This window comes from Lissotriton helveticus, chromosome 4_1 (genome assembly GCF_964261635.1).
Source record: "Lissotriton helveticus chromosome 4_1, aLisHel1.1, whole genome shotgun sequence".
NCBI lineage: Eukaryota > Metazoa > Chordata > Amphibia > Caudata > Salamandridae > Lissotriton > Lissotriton helveticus.
Window position 1 is genome coordinate 238,296,905 of NC_136063.1, and position 15,820 is coordinate 238,312,724.

Here is a 15,820-nt window from a genome sequence, read left to right on the forward strand (position 1 = left end):
GGCATAGATAAGATTTGTGGAATCACAAGTTGCGTTTACTCGCAATTTAATGGAGGTTCCCTTCATAGGATGTTTAATTGCATTACCTTTAATAACACAATTACAGTTGTTGCAGTTGTGGCAAGGTTGAGTCCCTTTGAATTTTTGTGGAACTGTAGGTGATGAGGAGAGAATTTCTTTAATGTTCTTGCCTCGGGTGTAAGCAAATAGTGGAGGGCTATCGAAGATATTCCGAAAATCTGATTCCATCTGGAGGATGGGCCAGTGGTTTAGAATAATTTTTTTGAACCTGTTGCTAGCTGTTGAGAATTTAGAAACTAAGACCATACGTTGGCTGGGAGGTTTGGTCTTTTTAACTAGACTTTGAGGACTTATTCTTACTAAGCAGATGAGTCCACATGGACATTAGTGTGTGTGGTGAAAGATGCATTGCGGGCCGGCTAGCAGCTGCCACTGAACAATTTAATCCCAACTTCTTCTTTCTTCTTCTTGGCTTCACAGGCTCCCCGCTCTGTCTGCAGTGAGAGCTGCCTCCCAGGGTACCGCAAAGCTCCAATGGAGCACAAGCCAGTCTGCTGCTTCGACTGTGTACCGTGTGCAGATGGAGAGATTTCTAACATGGCCGGTATGTGAAAAACCGACTCCCTTAAGCCTTATAATAAATAGATGTTAAATACTGGGGAAAATAGTTATGGTTGTCAGAAGATGAATGGTGCCTGCAACACAAAATCTCAAAAGAGATTAAATATGTTAGACCTGGCACCATTGGTGTGGGTCTCCCTTCCTTTTTTGCTGTTGCCTCATGTGTTTTTGCTGATGTTAGATGCTTTGGGCACTTTGCCACTGCTGTTCAGTGCCACTGTCCGAGTGCTCCCTACAGTAAATTGATGTATTGATTAGTGGTTCCATGATTGGATGTTTGGTTTACTTGTCAGACCCTAGTACAGTACACTGAGTGTGCCCAGGGCGTGTAAATCCAAATGCTGCTGGTGGGCTTGCAGCACTGGTTGTGCCACCCACAGAAGCAGCCTTGTAAAATGTGTCTGAGGTCTGCCATTGCAGAGCCTGCGTGCAGTCTGGTACTGTCATGCTGACTGGGCAAGTGCACCCATTGCCAGTCCCTAAACCTTCCCTTGACTTCATATTAGTCACCCCTATGGTAGGCCAAGGGCAGGGTGCATTGTAAGTATAAGGTAGGACAAGCCCTGATGTGTGTGGCATGTCCTAATAGTGAATTACAGCCATTTTCGTTTTTCACTATGGCAAGGCTACTTGTTCTCCATAGGCCAGAATGGGCTGCTAGATTATTACATGTTTATAATCCTAGCAGACTCAAAGAACATGGTAGAAATTCGAGTTTAGTATGCCTGGACTCAGAATAATAAAATACATCTTTTAGTAGAATTTATTTTAATATTCTGTGTTTGCAAATACCAGTTTTGTGAGTGACAGGGCTGGGGTATTCCAGGAGACAGGCTGGGGCAGTCCGGTGGTGAATAGAGAGATCTGCATCTAGATGGGAGGGAGGAGTTGCACCTGCGACCTGAATAGGGCTGGGCCTTCCCCCTACAATGCTGGCTCCACCCCCTGTGGTGCGTCTGATGTCTCTGCCCTGCACACTGAAAGAAGAGAAGGAAGACTGTCAACAAAGTGCTCCAGGACTGTACTTGCCTTCCACAATGCTGGCTCCACCTCCTGTGGGGCGTCTGATGTGCCTGCCCTGCGCTGTGAAAAGAAAGGAGAAGTCTGGTAAACAGAGTGCTTCAGAACTGGTTTGGACTAGGCACAGGCCCCTCTCCCCTCAGAGAACAAAGGATTTTGGGGTATAAGTATTGGGACCCTGATCCCAAGAAATTAGATCACTTCTGGACTTACAAGACAAAACCTCTGCTGAGGAGAAGGAACCTGAGGAAACTGAGGAGAGACTATTCCCAAGCTGAAGTGCTACTTGGGGGATTAGCCTGCAGTGGTTGCCTGACTGCCAAAGGGAGGAGAAAGAACTTTGTGGACTTTTCTTTCAACTTGTGCAAAGATCTCCAAGGGCTTGGAAGAGAGCTTGCCCCCTGACCAAAGTCCCAGGACCAGTGTACTTCACCAGCCTTTGTGAATTGCTGCTGGAAACAAGTGGCTACAGAGGCAGGGAGCTGTGACCGACTCTCGTTCCTGTAGGCACCGCATCAAGCAATCTATGCCTTGAAAAACGCAAGCTCTGCGCTAACCGACTCCGTTCTGACGCTGTCACCGAGCCGTAGCCTGCACCGCAACTGGTAGACACCGCGACGTGCAACGCCTGGGCTACACCGAATCGAACTGGTCTGATCGACGCGGTCACTGCTGCTGACTTTGAGTCCTGTAACCGCATCGGAGTTAGGCACCGCCTCGCACGCTTCGCGATGCACCGCCCGATTCGCACCACTGTCCGGACTGATCGACGTCAGCACCCAAACTCCGGCTCGTTCGCCGCACCGCAAGCTGCAAGCACTGCATCCAAGCACCGTCTTGCCCTGCAACGCAAGCCTTGGATCCACCGACTCTGTCAATGGGCTGCTGCCTGCACCGCATCGAGGGACAACACGTCCTGCAACGCTTCCTTTCTGCACCGCGACGATCACCGTAACCGGCTCGCACATCCGTGCCGGCCGCCCCAAGTAAAAGGTACTGTGGCTGAGTCTGTGTACATTTGAGTGGGCCCGTACCGACGCAGTCCGCTGGATTTGCTAGACTCTGTGTTATTTTCAACACCGCTGTAGCCGGACCAGCCTACCGACTTGATTTAAGCCTTTTTACAATAACTCTTGAAATCTAATAGTACTGTGGATTCTTTTTGTCGTTTATTGGTCTTGGGGTAACTCTATATAAAATATCCTTATTTTTTATATAAAACCTTGTGTGGTGTCCATTTGAAGTGTTGTCACTGGGTTACTGTATGTGGTCACAAATGCTTAACTAACGCCTCAGAAAAAATCCTTGACTGCTCGCGCCACGCTACCTAGAGGGTGAGCAGGGGTTATTTTAGGAGTGTAATCCCCCTTACTCTGACTAGAGGAGAGGGTCCCTATTTATCACAAGTAACTACTTGTGCCAACTAGAGACCCCCAATTCCTACAAATTAAAAGTTGGGTCCCATTATGAATTTCCAATGACCGCCGTATTACAAGTTGACCACAGGGAGGGTGGTGTGGAGCTGGGGATATTGAACTGGTGGTGAGTATTTATCACAAATATATTGATGCCGGTGTGTGCATTTCGACTGCAGATGTGTCGGATGCACACATATTCATGATATAGGTGTCCACCCACAGTGGAACAAATTGCTAAGAAAATGTTTCCATGCACGGTAGTGAAGTTTAAGTGCTGTCTGCGACATCTATTCCCTTACAAGAACATAGCACTGATTAGGGACTGGCATTGTTTTAGTAGGTTGTCCTACCATCACCCAAAGTGTCATAATGCACATGCCTATCATATCAGGCGCATACATTAGCATGAAGGGAGTGAAATGAAAGACCTGGACTTTAACTTTAGCTACCTTTTCATAAAAACTTAATTGCCTTTTGTGCAATGTCGTATGGTGTCATACGGTCCTGACTGATTAATACATCTTATTGGCACACAGTCAAATGGAATTCAAAAGGATTAAAATAAGTCTTTTAATAGGAAATAAAGAAGAACAAAGTAGGTTTTTATATTTTAGGTAGTATAAGCATACAAATGTATGGCAGATCATATGTGTGGATTCCAAAGTAACTGTTGGCTGACCCCTAAATACAATGTAGAGGGAATCTGAAAGACTACATATTGATGTGACATGTGTTCTGTTTTATTTACTATTATTCACAAGATCACAAGGTTAATGTAAGTTTCAATTCCATCTCATCATTCCGGCCAATCCTACTGGCCCCAGGCCCAACTCTCCAGGGCTGTTTTACTTTTTGCATTGTTTTACTGCTTCCTCCTGCCTTTCCTCAGTTCTTCTGAGTGTATTCTACTGCTTTCTACTGCTTTAGGCTTGTTTTTTACAGCTTTCCCCTTCCTCGCCCCTTGTTTTTATGAGTGCTTTCTTCTGCTTATAACTTATTTTTGGTGCTTTCTGCTTCCTTTCCCCTGTTTTGTAGTGCTTTCTGCTGCTTTATGCCACATTTGTTACTAATTTCTCCTTCCCCTCCCCCATTTTTATGAGTGCTTACTTCTCCTGATTATGCCTCATTTCTTACAGTTTTCTCTTTCCTTTACTCGAATACACTGAGTGCTTTCTGCTGCCTTTTCATCAACAGTGCCTTTAGACCCTCATGGGTCATTTGCCATAGTTTATAAATCTAGATTGATTAATTGATTGATTGACTATGTCCAGCTTGTAAATCCATCTTTTTCTTTAGTGGGTGAAACATGCTGAGCTCAGATGAATTTCCTAATCTCGTGAACTTCTCTAGGGGAATACAGGTGAGGCCCTTTGGTCCTAGTGCTGCCTCCTATAATTGATGATGGCTGATTAGCCAGAAACCGGTCCCAGGATGCTTGTTTCCGGCCCAGGGAAGATGTGGCTTGGCAGTTCGGGCTGGCCTGTTCCCATGAGGTACAGGGTCAGACTGATTTGCATATGGCCATGTCTGAACTGGGGTGGTGGAGTGAGCTAAAGAATGATAATGGATTAAACCCAGATCAGTTGACTGGGGGTGAGTTTTCTGATTTGTTCAAACGCTCCGTCCACCATCCCCTTTGGTATCGCTTTGTTCACCCAGGGTTGGCAGGGTATGCCCAGACGTGGGTCCCTTGCTCACTTTGCCACTGGATTCAAACTAGCCTGGCTGATGACGGCTGATTAGCCAGAACCCTGTCCCAGGATGCTTGTTTACAGTCCAGGGAAGAAATGGCTTGGCAGTTCGGGCTCGACTGTTCCCATGAGGCACAGGGTCAGACTGATTTGCATATGGCCATGTCCGAACTGGGGTGGTGGAGTGAGCTAAAGAATGATGATGGATTAAACTCAGATCAGTTGACTGGGAGTGAATGTTTGATTTGCTTAAACGCTCCGTCCATCACCCCTTTTGGTATTGCTTCCTATAATTTTTGGGCAAATGTAGATCCCAAAGAGAGTCACCTAATTCATAAAACCACAAATTGAAATGGGGACAGAGGGCAATACAAAAGCAAAAGAGCAGATGTTCACATGCTGCTTGTGGCAATAGACTAGGATATCAATCAATCAATCAGGAAATTATGAAGTGCACTACTCACCCGTGACGGTCTCAAGGTGCTGGGGTGGGGAGATGCAGCTCACCGTTGGCCGAAAAGCCAGGACTTGAGGCTCTTCCTGAAGTTGTGCTGAGTGGGGGAGAGTCTGATGTTGACTGGGAGTTAGTTCCAGGCTTTGGCTGTGATGTGGGAGAAGGCTCTTCCCCCGGCTCTGGTTCTGAGGATGCGGGGGTTATTGCTAAGGTGAGGTCAGCAGAATGGAGGTTTATTTTTTGTGCGTGGAAGAAGATTCTTTGCTTCAGGTATTTGGATCTGATGTTGTGGAGGGATTTGTAGGTATGGGTGAGTAGCTTGAGGGTTACTCTCTTTCCGATGGGGAGCTAGTGGAGGTCTCTCAGGTGTTGGGTCTTGTGCTCCTGTCGTGGGGTGCGCAGGAAGAACCTGGCAGCAGTGTTTTGGATGGTCTGTAGTTTCTGTAGCAGGGATTTGTTGATTCCCACGTAGAGCGTATTTTCGTAGACCAGTCTGCTTGTGTTGAGGGCATGGGTGATGGTCTTTCTGGCTGCAGGTGGGATCCACTTGAAGGACTTACAGAGGATGCGGAGGGAGTTGAAACAGGTGGAGGTGACGGTGTTGACCTGGGATGTCATGGTGAGGGAGGAGTCTAGAATGATGCCGAGGTTTTGGGCATGGTTCGTCGGGTGGGTGGGTTTCTGAGGGAAGAGGGCCACCATGAACTGTCCCACGGGGTGTGAGAGGGTCTAAGGACGAGGACCTCAGTCTTTTCTGAGTTCAGTTTTAGGCAGCTGTTGCTCATCCAGGCAGCTACGTCCTAAATTCCTTCTTGGAAGTTGAGTTTGGTGTCTTCGAGGTTCTTCATGCGGGAGAGGATGAGCTGGGTGTCATCGGCTTAGGATACTATGCTGAGCCCATGCTGTCTGATGATGGCGGCTAGGGAAGCCATGTAGATGTTGAAGAGCATGGGGTTGAGCAAGGATCCCTGAGGTACCCCGCAGCTGATCTCTGTGTGCTCAGAGAGATAGGGTGGGAGTCTGATCCATTGGATTCTGCCAGTGAGGAAAGAGCAGATCCAGTCGAGGGCGAGTGCTTGTATGCCAGCGTTGTGGAGTTTGGTTTCAAGAGTGCTGTGGGAGACAGTGGCAAAGGCCGCAGCCAGGTCTAGCAGGATGCGGGCTACGGTGTGTCCCTAGTCGAGTATCCTGCGGATGTCATCGGTGACGGTGAGGAGAGTGCTCTTGGTGCTGTGGTTGCTGCGGAATCCGGATAGGGAAGAGTCAAGAATGGCATTCTCTTCGATGAAGGTGGTTAGTTGTGTGTTAACAAATTTTTCTGAGACTGGCTGTGAAGGGGAGGAGAGAGATGGGCCTGTAGTATGTCAGGTCTGCTTGGTCAGCTGAGGGCTTTTGCGCAGGGCTTGACATCTGTCCGCTTCCAGTCGTCAGGGAAGAATCCGGCTTAGAAGGTGGCGTTGATGGTGCGGCGGGGTTCGGGTGAGATCGCGGAGGTGGCTCTGTCGAAAATGTAGGGCAGACAGGGGTCTGTGGGGGCTCCCGAGGGGTGTTTTTCATGGTCATGGTGTTGTCTTCAGTGGTGGCTGGTGTCCAAGACGTTGATCTTTAGGTGAAAGTAGGAAGTGAGTTTGTTACAGAGGTCTTGAGACGGTGTGTTGCCCGTGGCTTCGCTGGGGGGTTTGGTGAGCTTCTGGATGATGTTGAATAGTTCCTTTGGGTTGCTGGTTTTGGTGAGGATTTTGTTCCTGATGAAGGTCCTCTTGGTGGTTCTTATGAGTTGGTGGTATTCAGTCATGGCCTGCTTGCAGGTGGACTGGTCTTCTGTGGTTCTGCTGTTTTCCCCATCGTTTTTCGAGCCGTTGGCATGAGCATCTGGGTTCTAGGAGGTCGCTGGAGAACCAGGTGGTCTTCAGAGGTCATTGTCTGTTAGGGTTACGGAGGGGAGCAAGTTTGTTCGCACAGCTGAATATCCAGTGGTGTAGTTCTGTGGCAGTGGAGTTTGCGTCGGTTGTGGCGGGGGGTTGAGGACCAATGTAGAGTTGAGGTCCTCTTCTATGACCTTGCTCCTGTTCCTGTGTGGCCAGCATTGGGCAGGCTTGCGCACACAGGTGGTACTGAAGGAGAAGTGTATGCAGTGGTGGTCTGTCCAGATGGGCTGCTAGGTGTGGCTGAAGTGGATGTTGGTCCATCCAGCGAAGGCGGGGTCGAGGGTGTGTCTAGCCTTGTGGATGGGGGTGATGATGAGCTACTTCAGTCTGAGGTTGTCGAGGAGGGCGGTAGATTTGGGGTCGCGGCAGTTGTTGAGGTTGAAGTTGAGCTCTGCAATGAGTATGTAGTCCATGGAGGCGATAGCATGGGGTATGGTGAGGTCGGCTATAGTGGTGATTAAAAGAGCGCAGAGTCAGGGGGGTCTGTAGGCAAGGGTGCCTCGGCAGAGCATGGTTCTGGGGCTGGTCTTGATATGAAAGTGAAGATGTTCGGTGTTGGAGAGGGTGTCGCTCGTGCCAGAGGTGGAGAGTTGGAAGGAGCTATTGTGTACAATGGGGAGTCCTCCTTGGTGGTGGGGGTGGTCTTTCCTCTGAATCTTGTAGCCGTTGGGGATTGTGGTGGTGATGTCGGGGGCGAGACAGCATTGGTTCAGTTTTCCGTGAAGAAGGCGACGTCTGGGGAGAGGGTGTCGAGGTCCCAGATTTCTATGGAGTGTTTGTGCAGGGAGTGCACGTTGAGAAGGATGCACTTCAGGGCTTCGTTGGAGTGAGCGTAAGGCATGGGTGCGGCAGTACGGGGATGTGGAAGGTGAAGGAATGTTGGCAGTGTCAGCAAGAGAATTGGCTGTGGGTGGTGTTCAACAACGACTGCTGGCAGTTGCTGTTTCTCCCAGGGTTGAGTGCAAGGAGGGCAGCTGAGTTGTAGTGGTTGGAGGTCGCAGATCCAGGGTTCCTGGCGCTGGTCGCGGTCGGGTAACAGGCGGGCGCAGAAGGGATTGCCTTTGGCGTGCCTTCTGCACCATTAAGTAGGGGAGGGACTCACAGCTGGGTGGCGGGAGTGGGGAATCAGCGGGGGAAGGGGCCGCGGAGGCAGCAGCAACAGCAAGGGAACTGGCGGGGGTGAAGAGAAAAAAACTGCACAAGAAATGCGAGGGGAAAACAAAGGAAAACAGGCACAGTCAGCTAACAAACACTGTGGCAAAAATTAAAAGAAGAGAAAAACAGAAGAAACAACAGAGCAGAAAATGTTAGAAATGGCACAGTCAACACAGTAGCAACAATTAACAGAGAAGACGAACCGAGCAGCAAAACGAAGTTAAAACGGCACAATCAGCTACAAGGACAATACACTAACAGTACAGTGAATTCAGCAGACAATACAAAGGAGTAGAATGCAGGCGCAATACAGGGCCTTAAACCCCTGTCAGAACTGGGCGTGGCACTGTGAGGGCAGCACCACTTACCAGCAGAGCTGAGGGAGAGAGCAGGTCCCTGACCAGGAGGTCAGAGTTTACAGCATTTAATTTCAGTGTTATAGGCTAAGTAAACATATTATACAGGAGTATATGTTGATTAAAAGCATGTCCATTTTCCACAAGGCATGGTATTAACATTCGAATCACCACTACATGTTTCCTTATCACTTTATTGAGAGGGCTGCTCCACTCTAGTGTTTCTGCTTCTTGATTATATAATCATTCTAGACAAAACAAAATCTTCCCAAACACAGAATCATCACAAGGATAGGATATCAGTGTGTTTTAATGTGTAAATCTGCTAATTTCCTTTCACTGGTTAAAAACAGGAGCATACTTAATTAAACCTTTCTATCAATTCTTCTCTGTATCAGATAAAGTGCATTCATCAGGAACAAGGTGCACCCTCATTACAATCCAGACCACCCTTATTACAAAATTGGACCAGGTTCGAAAAACACTCAGGTTGGGGCTGCATCAAGACTCTGGTTTGAGTGTGACTCAGTTTATCACCTCAGTTCATTTATAGACCTCACGGAGAAGAAAGACAGAGACTTGTTTGCTTGTTTGTATGACCAATAGAATGGAACCCAGAAATACAAGGATGTTACGAAGGCAGTGAATGAGCAAGAAATTATATAAGGAAATCTAAGCATCTGTGAGTTGGGCAATGACTCACATCAAATATAAAGGTAATGTACAGTATGTACTAGAGGAAGCTAAAACCAACGAAGCCAACTCACAAAAACTCCACAGGAAGTAGTACTACACAAACTCTCTTTTATATGGCCTTTCGTGCCTTTGTGTAATGGAGCATAAATGTCTATCTTCCTAAAGGTCACAGCCCTCTGAGTACACAGACCTTTCTATTTGTACAACATATGTACAAACAACCCCTGAATACTCTCAGTGTATTCACATTTGAGATATTTTATGCTGATTCACAAAGGCATTTAAGCATAAGTAAAGACATCCTGCAGGAATACTATTTTATGTACACAAAAAACCTTTGTAAATATGCACCAATAAATACAGCACCAATATTTCCAAACTGTGCCTGGTCAGCCTCTCACAAACCAGCCACAGCTGGTACAGTTTTAAATGATTCCCAACTGCTCACAGTCCAGCTACAGCTGGCACTGTAGTCAATGATTCACAACCCGTTACAGTCCAGTCACAGCTGGCACAGTAGTCAATGATTCACAACCTCTCACAATCCAGCCACAGTTGGCACAGTAGTCAGAGTGTCACATACTTTCACAGGTCAGCCACAACTGGCAAAGTAGTCTGTGATTCCTAACCTCTCACAGTCCAGCCACCGATCAGGTGGCACAGAAGTCAATGATTCAGAACCTCTCACAGTCTAGCCACAGCTTGTGCAGCAGTCAGCGATTCACAACCTCCCACAGTCCAGCCACAGCTGGCTCAGTATTCAATGATTCCCAACCTCTCATAGTCCAGCCACAGCTGGCTCTGTAGTCAGGGATTCAGAGCCTCTCACAGTCTGGCCACAGCTGGCACAGTAGTCAGTGATTCACAACATTTCACATTCCAGCCACATCTGGCGCAATAGTAAACTATTCCCAACCTCTTACAGTTCAGCCACAGCTGGCACAGTAGTCAGTGATTCACAACCTCTCACAGTTCAGCCACAGCTGGCTCAGTAGTCAGTGATTCACAACCCCTTATATCTAGCCACAGCTGGCACATTAGTCAGTGATACCCAACCTCTCACAGTCCAGCCACAGACCAAATGACACAGTAGTTAATGATTCAGAACTTCTCACAGACCAGCCACAGCTAGAGAAGTAGTCAGTGATTTACAACCTCTCACTGTCCCGCCTCAATAGGCTCAGTAGCCAATTATTCACAACCTCTCACAATCCATCCACAGCTGGCTCATTAGTCAGTGATTCTCACCCTCTCACTGTACTGCCTTATTAGGCTCAGTAGCCAATGATTCACAACCTCTCACAATCCAGCTACAACTGGCACAGTAGTCCGTGATTCCCAACCTCTCACAGTCCAGCCACAGATCAGGTGGCACAGTAGTCAATGATTCGGAACCTCTCACAATCTAGCCACAGCTGGTGCAGTAGGCAGTGATTTACAACCTCTCACAGTCCAGCCACAGCTGGCTCAGTATTCAATGATTCCCAACCTCTCATAGTCCAACCACAACTGGCTCAGTAGTCGGGGATTCAGAGACTCTCACAGTCTGGCCACAGCTGGCACAGTAGTCAGTGATTCACAACCTCTCATATTCCAGCCACATCTGGTGTAGTAGTCAATTATTCCCAACCTCTCACAGTTCAGCCACAGCTGGCACAGTAGTCAGTGATTCACAAGCCTTTATATCTAGCCACAGCTGGCACAGTAATCAGTGATACCCAACCTCTCACAGTCCAGCCACAGACCAGATGACACATCAGTCAATGATTCAGAACCTCTCACAGTCCAGCCACAGCTAGAGAAGTAGTCAGTGATTCACAGCCTCTCACTGTACCGCCTCAATAGGCTCAGTAGCCAATGATTCACAACCTCTCACAATCCAGCCACAGCTGGCTCAGTACTCAGTGATTCTCAACCTCTCACTGTCCCGTCTCAATAGGCTCAATAGTCAGTGATTCACAACCTCTCACAGTCTAGCCACATCTGGTGCAGTGGTCAATGATTCACAACCTCTCACAGTCCAGCCAAAGCTGGAGTAGTAGTCAGTGATTCACAACCTGTCACAGCTCATCCACAGCTGGTGCAGTAGCCAGTGATTCACAACCTCTAACAGTACAGCCACAGCTGGTGCAGTAGTCAGTGATTCACAACCTCTCACAGTCGAGCCACAGCTGGTGTAGAAGTCAATGATTCACAAGCTCTCACAGTCCAGACACATCTGCTGCAGTGGTCAATGATTCACAACCTCTCACAGTCCAGCCAAAGCTGGAGCTGTATTCTATGATTCTCAACCTCTCATAGTCCAGCCACAGCTGGCACAGTAGTCAATGATTCTCAACCTCTCACATTCCAGCCACCGCTGGCTCAGTGGTCAATGAATCACAACCTCTCACATTCCAGCCACATCTGCTGCAGTATTCTATTATTTCCAACCTCTCACAGTCCAGATACAGCTGGCACAGCAGTCTGCGATTCATAGCCCCTTACAGTCCAGCCAAGGCTGGCACAGCAGTCAGTGATTCTCAAACTCTCACTGTCCCACCTCAATGGGCTCAGTAGCCAATGATTCACAACCTCTCACAATCCAGCCACAGCTGGCTCAGTAGTCCGTAATTCACATCCTCTTACAGTCCAGCCACAGTTGGCTCAGTAGTCCGCGATTCACATCCTCTCACAGTCCAGCCACAGCTGGTGCAGTAGTCAATGAGTCACATCCTCTTACAGTCCAGCCACAGCTGGAACTCTAGTCAATAATTGCCAACCTCTCACAGTCCAGCCACAACTGGCACACTGGTCAATGATTGCCAACCTCTCACAGCCCAGCCACAACTGGCACACTGGTCAATGATTGCCAACCTCTCACAGCCCAGCCACAGCTGGCACACTGGTCAATGATTGCCAACCTCTCACAGTCCAGCCACAACTGGCACACTGGTCAATGATTGCCAACCTCTCACAGTCCAGCCACAACTGGCACACTGGTCAATGATTGCCAACCTCTCACAGCCCAGCCACAGCTGGCACAGTATTCAATGATTGCCAACCTCTCACAGTCCAGCCACAGCTGGGACAGTAGTCAATGATTCTCAACCTCCCACAGTCCAGCCATAGCTGGTGCTATAGTCAATAAGTCACACTGACAAGAGACATTTAGTTACAAACACTATCTGATCTGATAAAAGTCCACCGATTTTGTATTTGTTTTATCTGTTGGGTCGTAACACTGGGACCGCCTCCATACAAAAAAATGTGCAAACATTATCCCTTAAAGAATCATTTCAACAAGGGTCCCTATCCAAACTCCAGGCCATCCAAGAGCAAGCGATCAAAAAGAAAAAAGGAATACTAATAGTGGTGCCTGCATTGAACTTACATAATTGTGCCAAAAAATTTAACATTCCGACAGAGAGGATGCATCAGAGATTGAAGGGGGATGCTTTCACTCCAAAATCAAAGTCAAAAATGACTGAGCACTAAACAAGCACAGGGAGGAGTCTTCAAGACAGGAAGAAGAAGTTGCTTCTGATTGTACAGTAGCTGCTCTATCTCTAAAGTACTTACACATGCACAAAAAAAACGTTTTTTTTAGTAGTTTTTATCCTGATCCTGTGTCCATCCCTCCATGGGCATCAAAAGCCAATGGACTCCCAACCCTATTTGACCGAGTATAGCCGGAGGGGGTTGGCTGCATGGCCTTGCCTCCGGTAATCCCTGCACCCATCTTCCCGTGGATTAACAACCCCACACGTTGTGTACAGAAGGGGTTGGCGGTAGGGCCTGGCATCTGACCAGGACCTGCAACCAACAGTCTATGAGCGCCAAACCCCAACTACAGATGGGCTTCAGCTGTGCATGCATGGGCAGGCCACAGGGCCTGACCTCCATCCTGGCCCCTGCAACCAGCCTCCCATGGGCAACCCACCAACTATGGGGACTCACACCCTCACTCCAACAGCAACTCTGGCTATCAGTCACATTTCGGGTGCACGTTGTACTCCATGTTAGAGAAGGGAAACGAGGGCATGGCCTGAGGTGGAAGGTGCATGGCATTATTGGTTGAACTTCAGCAGGTTCCTGACCGGGCCTAAGACTGTGCTTACAGTGGCTACAGCAGAGACAGGAGCACATGAGGAGGAAACAGCAACTTCACAGGCCTGAGTAGGCTGAAGAGATCAATGGAAGAGTCTGGGACGGTGAAGGGCAGGATGTTGACAAATGGAGCATCAGTAAAGCACTGGTGGGCATACTGCTGATCCTACACCTGAGAACAATGAAGGCCTCAGATAAATCAGTGGTAATACACAGGGCTCAATTTAATGCACCCAATCCAACGCATCTGCAGTGAAGTCAGTGGGCTCTGCGAGCTTTGTTTACTTTGTCTCACCTGCAAGGAATGTAACTGTGTATAGCACACCATTAAACCATTTGTAACCTGATGGCTCCCTTGTCAGGTGCCCTTAAGATAATTTGCAACTTGTGCATGAGGGCATGAAAAAAAACTATTACAAAAATGGAAAAAAGGTGTCTCTGTTTCTGTAGCTGAACATGGAGAGATATGCTATAATAGAAGAGTCAAGAGAGAAAGAGTGAGTGGGAAAACTGAAAGAATGGAAGATATAACAGTGGCAGCCCCTCTGCTAAGGCAGATAAACTTCAGTTAAAAACAGAAAAAAAAATGATAATAAATAAACGTTACTAATATTTTATTTAAATGGGGGGTTAAGTTTTATTGTTCAATTACTTAAAATCGTTACAATATACTATTTTTACAAAAAACTTCCAAAGAAGAGAAAAAATAAAGTTAAAATCTCAGGCAACTTGCTACGAACTGTAGAAAAGTTTAAAACATTAAAAACGTTTATCCAAACTGGCAGTAAAGTGCAAGTACATAAAGCTTTGTGGAGAGGATTATTATAGTCTCTCTTGCTTGAAGCCCAGCTGTTTTTTTATTTAGTGACTCAGTTTTCTGTGACAAGGCTGCCCGGATTGCTTCTATGAATTTCCCTAACCGTGCGGGTATTTGGGCTGTTTTAGCAGAAAAACACAGGTCTGAGACTTCTCTACATCAAAGTAGGGCATGAGACCTGCAGATGGGAACAACCAGCTGGTGCCCCTCGCTAGCCAGTTTAGGACAGCAGCACAGCAAGTGGAGCCAGGATTCCCGGTGATAGCTGCAAAGACGACATGCTGCTAAATTGTCCTTTTGGGCCCAGGCTTGGTTAAAATCCCCATTAGGCAGTGGGAGCAGTCTCATATAGGCGATTTTGTTCCAGGCCGGGACTGTCAGTGCTTGCTCAAAGTATTGCTGTGGTTTGCCCACTATGTAGGAGGCGTCCAGTGCAGAGAGATTGGGATGATGGTGTAAACTTTCCAGATCTCTTTCGTAGGATATTTTCTTTCCCTCTGTGTTCACTGTTCTTGTCCTTGCGGTTACCGGAATGTTTAAATTGTGCACATTTTAAGGATCTATTTCTAGCATTTCTATGGCTTCTGCAAGCTGAACCTGCCATGGAGATCGACCTTCTTCAAAGATAGTTTTAATTAGCCTTTTCAAAGAGTTTTCTGGAGCTCGCAGGGTGTTGATGTAATATTTTAGAGTATCCCCTATGCAAATGATGTCTGGACGGGTGAGGCCCAGCTCCAACCTTACTCTTGCTTTCCTGGCCTGTCGTGGGAGTTCTAGAACCTTCTTATAGGCAGAAATTTGATGGTTTGCCAGAAACTTGGTGAGGGCTCCGGGAAAGGCTAGGTGGCCGTAGTTCAGAGAGGGGATTAATTTTGCTTTTAAAACTTTCAGGATGGGTTCAGCAGTCGGGCTCAGTAGGCGTCTATTGAGATTTCTCAGGCTGTATATAATGCTGGCCCCCTTGCTCCTTAGAGGTTTCAGGTGGTCTGTATGTTTGGCCCCGTCCGATAGCCTGAGACCAAGATAGTTATAAGTTCTGCATTTTCTAATTTGCAGGTCTCCTAGGCGCCATTGTGCTGTCTTCTTTCGGTGGTACTTCCCAAAGATAATTATCTTGGTCTTCTCTTGGTTCACCGATAGGTTGTTTTTTTGGTTAAACCCATCCAGAGCTTCTAAGGCTTTCTGTAGGCCTGTACTGGTGTGGTCCATTATGACGATGTCGTCTGCATATTGGAGGATTTGGAGTCGCTCTTTTCCCAGCCTTGGGGTCAGTAGATTTGCCCCCTCTAGAGCTTTGCCTAGATCGGCTGTGTAAAGATTAAAAAGTAGTGGGGCAAGGACGCATCCTTGTTTGAGTCCATTATTGGTTAGAACCTTAGATGTTACAGTCATTTGACTGGTTTTGACACGGACCCAGATCCCCTCATGGAGGGCGAATATAGCCCTTAACAGTTTTTGAGAGATGCCCCAGGAGACCAGTTTTTCCCACAGCTTCCCGCGGTCAACTCAGTCAAAGGCTGCGCTGTAATCGACAAAACAGCAAAATAAGGGTAA

At 47.6% G+C, this 15,820-nt stretch overlaps 1 protein-coding gene across 1 annotated transcript in view; it reads left to right on the plus strand.

Moving 5' to 3' along the window:
- The first annotated feature begins 516 nt into the window (after positions 1-516).
- Positions 517-15,820, plus strand: part of LOC144827116 (vomeronasal type-2 receptor 26-like) — a 34,080-nt gene continuing 18,776 nt past the window's right edge. The window contains exon 1 of the mRNA XM_078685549.1: positions 517-625. Within this exon, the coding sequence (XP_078541675.1) occupies positions 556-625 (70 nt within the window). The 5' untranslated portion in view covers positions 517-555. The remainder of the gene's footprint in view (positions 626-15,820) is intronic.